General features: G+C 42.2%; 1 protein-coding gene across 3 annotated transcripts in view; it reads left to right on the forward strand.

The window, feature by feature from the left end:
* Window positions 1–8,649, forward strand: part of FBXO42 (F-box protein 42) — an 85,874-nt gene that overhangs the window by 22,327 nt on the left and 54,898 nt on the right. For 2 of the 3 annotated variants that reach the window (XM_006105749.3, XM_014447833.1), the window contains exons 2-3: window positions 3,284–3,550; window positions 6,609–6,725. In XM_006105749.3, coding sequence (XP_006105811.1) covers window positions 3,301–3,550; window positions 6,609–6,725 — 367 coding nt within the window. In that variant the 5' untranslated portion in view covers window positions 3,284–3,300. The remainder of the gene's footprint in view (window positions 1–3,283; window positions 3,551–6,608; window positions 6,726–8,649) is intronic. The other variant, XM_023746690.1, reaches the window with a different exon arrangement.

Genomic DNA, 8,649 nt, shown 5'->3' on the forward strand with positions numbered 1-8,649 from the left:
GAAGCAGACCCTAGACTCACAATCTGTCAAAATATTGTATAGGAGCCCTAGCCAGTTTGGCTCAGTGGATAGAGCGTCAGCCTGCGGACCTAAGGGTCCTGGGTTCGATTCCAGTCAAGGGCATGTACCTAGGTTGCAGGCTTCTCCCCAGATGTGGTCAGGGCACATACAGAAGGCAACCAATTGATGTGTTTCTCTCACATTGATATTTCTCTCTGTCTTTCCCTCCCCCTTTCCACTCTCTAAAAATCAATGGAAAAATATCCTCTGGTGAGAATTAAAAAAAAAAAAAAAGTTGTATAAGAAACATCTGTATTTGAGATTCTGTGATTAACTTAAATGTGAAAAATACAGCTAAACTCAAGGAATTGGTTTTTCTGGATTCTTTGGTGAATTTCAGGGCTGAGTAGATGTTAAAAATATGAGAAAAATCAATAAATTTGGGAAGATAGCCAATGGGAGATAAAAAATGATAACTTGAGGGGAAAGAATAAGAGGGAATATAGGAAGTAATTTTTTTTTCCAGTAGAAAAGGGCAGCTTTTTTTTTTTTTTTTTTTGCCAGGAAAAAATTCAAATTTTTGTTTTATATTTTACATGACTATATTTTTTGGATAGAAGTTAGGGCTGGAAATGGAAAGGCCTTCCCTCTAGCAGTTAAGTGTGGGGAAAAACAGCTCACCCATAGTGGGGCAGATGGGGCTAACTACCTAGGATCCTTTATCTAATACAGTGGTTCTCAACCTTCCTAATGCCGCGACCCTTTAATACAGTTCCTCATGTTGTGGTGACCCCCAATTTCATTGTTACAAATTGAACATAATTAAAGCATAATGATTAATCACAAACACAATATGTAATTATATATGTGTTTTCCGATGGTCTTAGGCGACCCCTGTGAAAGGGTCGTTCGACCCCCAAAGGGGTCGCGACCCACAGGTTGAGAACCGCTGATCTAATACAACTTACAGTTTACCTATGACAGTACTTAACTTTGGGGGAATGGAAGGAATTGCTGGTGTCCTTTCTTCACCACTACCCCCTCCTCCCCCAACTGGGAGGATTTAGACTGCTCCACTACTTCCAGTTAGCCAATTGTTCATCATCATCAAGATAGCACCACTTTCTAAGACACATTGCAGTATCATGAGCTAATTTGGTAGATAAATTGTCTTGGAAGCAATTTCATTAGTTTTATGTTTTCATTTTTCTTGAATGTGCTCATTCTTCCAGGTTTTTTTAAAATATATTTTTTTATTGATTTCAGAGAGTAAGGGAGAGGGAGAGAGAGAGAGAAATATCAATCATGAGAGAGAATCACTGATTGGCTGTTTCCTGCACGCCCCCTACTGGGGATTGCAACCTGGGCATGTGCCCTTGATGGGAATCAAACCTGGAACCCTTCAGTTTTCAGGCTGATGCTTTATCCATTGAGCCAAATGGGCTAGGGCGGTGTGTATGTTTTTAAAAAAATATATTTTTATTGATTTCAGAGAGAAAGAGAGAGGGGGAGAGAGAGACATCAATGATGAGAGAAAATAATTGATTGGCTGCCTCCTGCATGCTTTCTACTGAGGATCAAGCCCACAACCCTGGCATGTGCCCTGACTGGGAGTTGAACCCTGACCTCCTGGTTCATAGCTCTACACTCAACCATTGGGACACACTGGCCGAGCTCTGTGTGTATGTTTTTAACATGTTGTTCTCTTTCTAGAAAATTTAGGGAATACAGATGATAGCACAAAGAAGAAAATTTAAAATCACCCATAATAATTTTTAAAATTAATTACCTCTACTAGAGGTAACTTGATCATGGCGTGTTTTAGTAAACTTTAGAGAAGTGCATTACGTATTCAGCTTGGTGAATTTTTCACAAACTGAACCCATCTGTGTAACCATTACCCAATCAGGAAACAACTTTACCAGCACCCCCAGGAGCTTCCCAGTAGTTACCAAAAGTAACCCACTACCCTCACTTGCAACAGCTTAAATTAATTTTGCCTAATTTTGAATTTGACATAAGCATGGTCATGTAGTATGTACTCTTCTAATTTTACTTGCTCAATATTATGTTGAGACTTATCTGTGTGTTTACCTGTGGCTCCTTGTTGTATGTGCCCTTGACCGGAATCAAACCCGGAACCCTTCAGTTTTCAGGCTGATGCTTTATCCATTGAGCCATTGAGCATTCCATTGTGAATGTGCCACATTTATGTGTTCTATTGTTGAGGGGCATTTGTATTATTTCCAGTTTTTTACTTCCTGGATCTGTTATGTTTTCTAGTATAAATAATTGCTGTGTATTTGGTATTTTAGCTAGTTAGACCTATTCTTGTACTATTTATTATCTTCTTAAGTGAATTGTCTTGTGTAAAAGCTAGAAAAACTGTTATATCTAAAATCACATCCTCAGAATATTCGCTTTTTTAAATATATTTTTGACTTCATAGAGAAAGGGAGAGAGACACAGCAACATCAATGATGAGAGGGACTCATTGATCGACTGCTTCCTGCATGCCCCCTACTGGGGATCAAGCCCGCAACCCAGGCATATGCCCTTGATTGGAATCGAACCTGCGACCCTTCAGTCCACAGGCCAGTGCTCTATCCACTGAGCCAAACCAGCTAGGACAGAATATTCTTTTAAAAAAATATTTTTATTGATTTCAAAGGAAAAGGGAGAGATAGAAACATCAATGATGAGAATCATTGATTGGCTGCCTCCTGCACGCTCCCTACTGGGGATTGAGCCTGCAACCTGGGCATGTGCCCTTGGCCGAAATCAAACCCGGGACCCTTCAGTCCGCAAGCAGAGGCTCTATTCACTGAGCCAAACTGGCTAGGGCCTCAGAATATTCTTATTACTCTTTGTAGCACCACAGTTAGTTTTTCCTTCTGAGTGTGAGGTCTTAAATTATGTTACTGGCTAAGGGAGGCTAATTGTTATTCCTTTTGCTATCTTCCAGTCAGATCCTTGAGTCAGGGGAATTGTTAGAGAACCTGTTTTCTGGCTTTACTAGTATAGTTGTACCTATCATAGTTTTCAGTGGAGAGTAAAAAATACAACCAGAAGCCTTAAGGGATTGTTAGTTATTTGGGATGGGCTTGGTGCTTGAGCTGTGCCTATCAAATTAAGGTGGCTCACAACTAGTGTATGAAAGTGCTAGAGAACACATTTCATAGTGAGGGTCTCAAACAAATCCTGAACAACTTGGGTGCACATGCCTACATTATTTCAGAGCTGCTAGCAGTGTATACTGATGTTTGTTTCTTTCCCACGGTAGCTGTCGAGTGGAATGTCATGGCCAGTTCCTCGGACAGTGAAGATGACAGTTTCATGGCGGTGGACCAAGAAGAAACTGTGCTAGAAGGGACAATGGAGCAAGATGAGGAGCCCCAACCAATATTGGAGGTTGAGGAGACTAGACATAATAGGTCCATGTCTGAGCTGCCTGAAGAGGTTTTGGAATACATCCTATCCTTTCTTTCACCATACCAAGAACACAAAACTGCAGCCCTTGTCTGCAAACAATGGTATCGACTTATCAAAGGTACTGGGGGACAGTGGGACGTGGAAAGGTTATTTATTTATTTAAAATGTGTTTGAATGAATTATTTTTAAACTCTAAATTTTATTTTCTCCTTTTTTTTCTTTTTTTCTTTTTTTAACTGATTGGAGAGAGGGAGAAAGGGGGAGAGAGAGAAAAAAAAATGTGAGGGAGAAACATCAATCCCCCCCCCCCACCCCCCTCCCCACGCATCCCAACTGGGGATCAAACCTGCAACCTAGGTATGTGCCCTGACTGGGAATTGAACCCGCAACCTTTTGGTGTACTGGATGACGCTCCAACTAACTGAGCCACCTGGCCAGGGCTTTTTTTTCTTTTCTTCCTTAAATTTATTATGGTTCTAAAGTTTAGTGTTAGTTAATATTGTACATTTCCCTTTTCTTTTTATCCTGAGTAGTTTTATGAACAGCTTGAATACTATAGTATTTAATCAATTTGCAATTTTTCTTCTGCATATTCTTAGAGTTGATCTGGTAAATTGTATTGTTCTTGAACAGGCAAAGTAGGGATGGATATGGGATAACAGTAATAGCTAACATTAATATAGCTCTTACCATTGTCAGGCACTATTGTAACTGCTTACAATCCTCTCAGCAAGCTATAATAGATGGAGAAACTGAGTGAGGCACAGGTAAGTAACTTATCCACAGTCACACAGATACTAAACAGAGGATCAAAGATTCACAGGCAGTCTGTCTTTAAAGTCCATGATGATACCATATTATCTCTCAAAGTGGCTAGTTGTGGCAAATAGGGATTTGTGAAAGCATTTACCCCTTGATTTTATCTCTAAACAACACAGGCCTTTTGGATATCTTTTACTTTTAAAAATGAGTTTCTCCCCTTTTCCCCTCTATTTTCTAATCAAGATTTCAACTTTAGCTAAATGTTGAAATTACTGGCTGTATTTTATTTTTAATTAATCGATAGCAGTTATTTGGCTTCATTCCATTTTAGGTGGAAAGCCCCCACCCCCTTTTTTAAAAATAAAGATGACCAAGCCAGTTGAATGATCTTTGATTAAAGGGTTCTATCAATTGCTTCTTTCCTGGTGGAGCAAGGCAGCCAGAAATTTGAAAGAGAAAAACCTGTAGATAAGAATCAGCCTTAAAAGCTTTTCCTTGCATCAGAGTGGTTCTCATGGGGAATGTGGATCTTGTCACTTATCCAACTCTATCCTGGAGGTCTAAGGACCAGCTTTGTTGAAGCTGCTTATAACAAGTAATACTGGTATGCACAACCTGCTTCTGTCAGAAGAGTTAGTGGACTCTTCAGGAGAGATTGGCTCCCTACCCTTTGGAAATAGATGGTTTCACCTCTTAAATAGGGGTGGAAGGATCATGGATGAGGGGCTCTGATCTAATCACATGTATGAACGTATTATTGGGCATTTATTTATTTACTAGAGGCCCGGTGCACGAAATTCGTGCATGGGGCGGGGGTGTCCCTCAGCCCGGCCTGCACCCTCTCCAATCTGGGACCCCTCAGGGGATGTCCGACTGCCGGGCTGGACAGTCGGACATCCCTCTCACAGTCTGGGACTGCTGGCTCCTAACCGCTCGCCTGCCTGATTGCCCCTAACCGCTTCTGCCTGCCAGCCTGATCGCCCCCTAACCGCTCCCCTGCCAGCCTGATTGATGCCTAACTGCTCCCCTGCTGGCCTGATCGCTCCCAACTGCCCTCCCCTGCTAGCCTGATCACCCCCAACTGCCCTCCCCTGCCAGCTCGATCACCCCCAATTGCTCTCCCCTGCCGGCCCAATCTCCCTCCTCTGCTGGCCTGGTCACCCCTACCTGCCCTCCTCCGCCAACCTGGTCACCCCTAACTGCCCTCCCCTGCTGGCCTGGTCGCTCTCATCTGCCCTCCCCTGCTGGCCTGATCTTGCCCCCAACTGCCCTCCCTGCCAGCCTGGTCACCCCCAACTGCCCTCTCCTGCAAGCCTGGTCGCCCCCAACTGCCCTCCGCTGCTGGCCTGGTTGCACCCAACTGCCCTCCCCTGCCAGCCATCTTGTGGAGGTCATCTTGTGATGACATCCTACGTGACGCCACCTAGGCTTTTATTATATAGGGTTTTCTCACCTGAGGATATATTTGTTTGTTTGTTTTTCTTCATTGATTCTAGAGAGAGGGGAAGGAGAAGAGAGAGAAACGTCAGTGTGACAGGGAAATATCAATCAGTTGCTTCTCAGTACATTGCCTCCTGTACACCCCTTCCCAGGGATTGAACCCACAATCTGGGTATGTGCCCTGACCAGGAATCAAACCATGACCTGGTTCATAGGTCAGTGCTCAACTATTGAACCATACAAGCTGGGCACACTTTCACTTTTTAAAACAGACTTTCTTAATTATAAATAATTTAGTTATAAATAATAGTCCATTATAAACTAATTATTATCTCCTTATTTAAGATGGAGAATGCTTAGTTGCCATGGCCTAATGATAGATATTTACTGAACACCTATCATATTCCAGGTACTGTTTTACCATACTCTTTATCACTAAGCTAAATTGTCTGCCAGCCCCTTTGCTTTGGAGTAAATAACACCAGTTATTTCGATGTGTTGCATCATGATATAACATAAAGGGGAGCAGAGTTACAGAGTGAGCTAATTTTATAACTTTGAGCAAGTCATTTAACCTTCCTGAACTTGGCAAATGAAAGGATTGGATCTTCCAGTTTTAAAACTCTATGATTTTATTTTCTTTCTTTTAAAAAAAAATAAAATTATTTATTGATTTTGAGAGAGAGAGAAACATTGATTTGTTGTTCCACTTATTTATGTATTTATTGGTTGATTCTTGTATGTGCCCTAACCGGAGATTGAACCTGAAACCTTAGCATATTGGGACAATGCTCTAATGAACTAAGCTACCAGGCCAGGTCTCTGTTTTCTTTCTTTGAATGAAAAATCAAAGAAATTTGGAGTTTTTCAAAGAAACTTATGTTTTATAAAATTATAAAACACTTAAATGGTTTTAATAATTTGATTTACAAGTGAAGTGTCTAGGCTGAGGCCTTTGTTACTTTTGTCTTTAGGTGTAGCTCACCAGTGTTATCATGGTTTCATAAAGGCTGTTCAGGAAGGAAACATTCAGTGGGAGAGTCGGACTTACCCTTATCCTGGAACCCCGATCACTCAGCGGTTCTCACACAGTAAGTATTTACTGAGAAAGCAGATTCCACCCTGCCTGTGTTTCCAAAAACTACTTTGAAGACATGTATTTTGTCTGACTTTTTATTTTTATTTTTTAAAAATATATTTTATTGATTTTTTACAGAGAGGAAGGGAGAGGGATAGAGATTTAGAAACATCGATGAGAGAGACACATTGATCAGCTGCCTCCTGCACACCTCCTACAGGGGATGTGCCCACAACCAAGGTACATGCCCTTGACTGGAATTGAACCTGGGACCTTTCAGTCCGCAGGCCAATGCTCTATCCACTGAGCCAAACCGGTTAGGGCTTGTCTGACTTTTTAATGATGAGAATGTAAAATGAGGACTTACATTAATTTTACAATCAGAATTAGGGAAGAACATGAGCCTAAATACATTGTTGGTACTTTGGTATAATTTTATATTTTGCTTTTCATTGATTTTTTTGTAGTATTTCTACTCCAAAGAGGTCAAGGTGTTATGCTTAGACTTTTAAACATCTGACATCATGTAAGACGAAAACAAAGGAACAACATACACGAGAGTATTTCTAGATTTTGCTCCAGAGTTTTACAATAACTCTTTATTTTAACTTAGTGTATGTTCAGCAAACACGAATTTGACTGGAGTCACAAAAAGTTTTTGAATGTGAAGATTATTGATTATAAAATATAAATTTAAATAGTAAAATTATAAATAAAATGTCCTGGCAAATAGATATAGAGTTTTAAAATTATTCTAGAATTAACTCTCTATTTTAATTGATTTTTGTAGACACATTTTATTCTATTGTGATTCATATCCTTCCATCAAAGTGAAATTGAGATGTATATTATAGGCCAGTAAAGGTGCATTTATTAATGGGTCTGCCAAGAGAGAGCTCACCGAGGGAGAGGAGTGCCTTTTAGAAAGTTCTCATAATTACTGCTTTAATTATATTATTTCCCTTTTCAAAACCTTTCAGTGCCTGTCTATTGCCTACAAGATAAAAGCTAAACTTAGTCTGATATTCAAAGCCCTTTTTCTTTTGACCTATGTCTAAATTCACCACTTCATCTCCCAACTTTTCCCAAGAGCTCTCCTCTTTCAAGCTATCACTTTGTCATACTCGTTTCTTCCTCCCTGGAGTATTCCCATCCACTTAGCAGAAGCTTGCCTCTCCTTGAAGATTCAGTTCAAGTTCTAGCTCCTTCATGAAACCTTTTCTCAACTCTCTAGCCCATAGAAAATATTTTTCTGTTCTGAGCTTATGTTTATGTTGCCTGGAATTCTAATTTGGCACTTAATGTCTTTCATTGTTAGCTTATATGTGTGTGTCTTTTAAAAAAAAACTATATTTTGCCCTGGCCGGCTTGGCTCAGTGGATAGAGCATCAGCCTGCGGATTGAAGGGTCCCAGGTTCGATTCTGGCCAAGGGCACATGCCTGGGTTGTGGGCTTGATCCCCAGTGTGGGGTGTGCAGGAGGCAGCTGGTCGATGAGTCCCAGCTGACCTCTGGGCCCTGGCCAGCACCTGGGCCACCGCATGCCCCCCTCCACCTGAGTCATAGCGCCCGAGTCCCCTCGCAGAGATGCAGTGAGTGTGGCCAAACGCTGCAGGCCAGGGTGCAGTGTAGGCTGCCCAGCGGCGCCGCATGGAAGCCAGGCGGGCAGCACGCTCTCTCCCAGCCGGCCTTGCAGACCACTCCTGTGCGAACCTACAGGGAGCCCAACCGGCCCCTGCAGTCCCGGCAACTGTGGCCCGGTTCACCTGAAAGAGGCCGCGCAGGTGTGTGGTGGGATCCTTGCGGGTGCCCAGTACCTGAGCACCTGAGCGTGGGGGCTTCCCCAGCGTGTGAGCCCTGATGTCCTAGGGGAGGGAGAGCAAGCTCAGCGGACACCCGCATTCTCACTGCACCTCCGTCCCCGTCCCCCGTCCCCAG

This window comes from Myotis lucifugus, unplaced genomic scaffold (assembly GCF_000147115.1).
Source record: "Myotis lucifugus unplaced genomic scaffold, Myoluc2.0 scaffold_720, whole genome shotgun sequence".
NCBI classification, from domain to species: Eukaryota; Metazoa; Chordata; class Mammalia; order Chiroptera; family Vespertilionidae; genus Myotis; species Myotis lucifugus.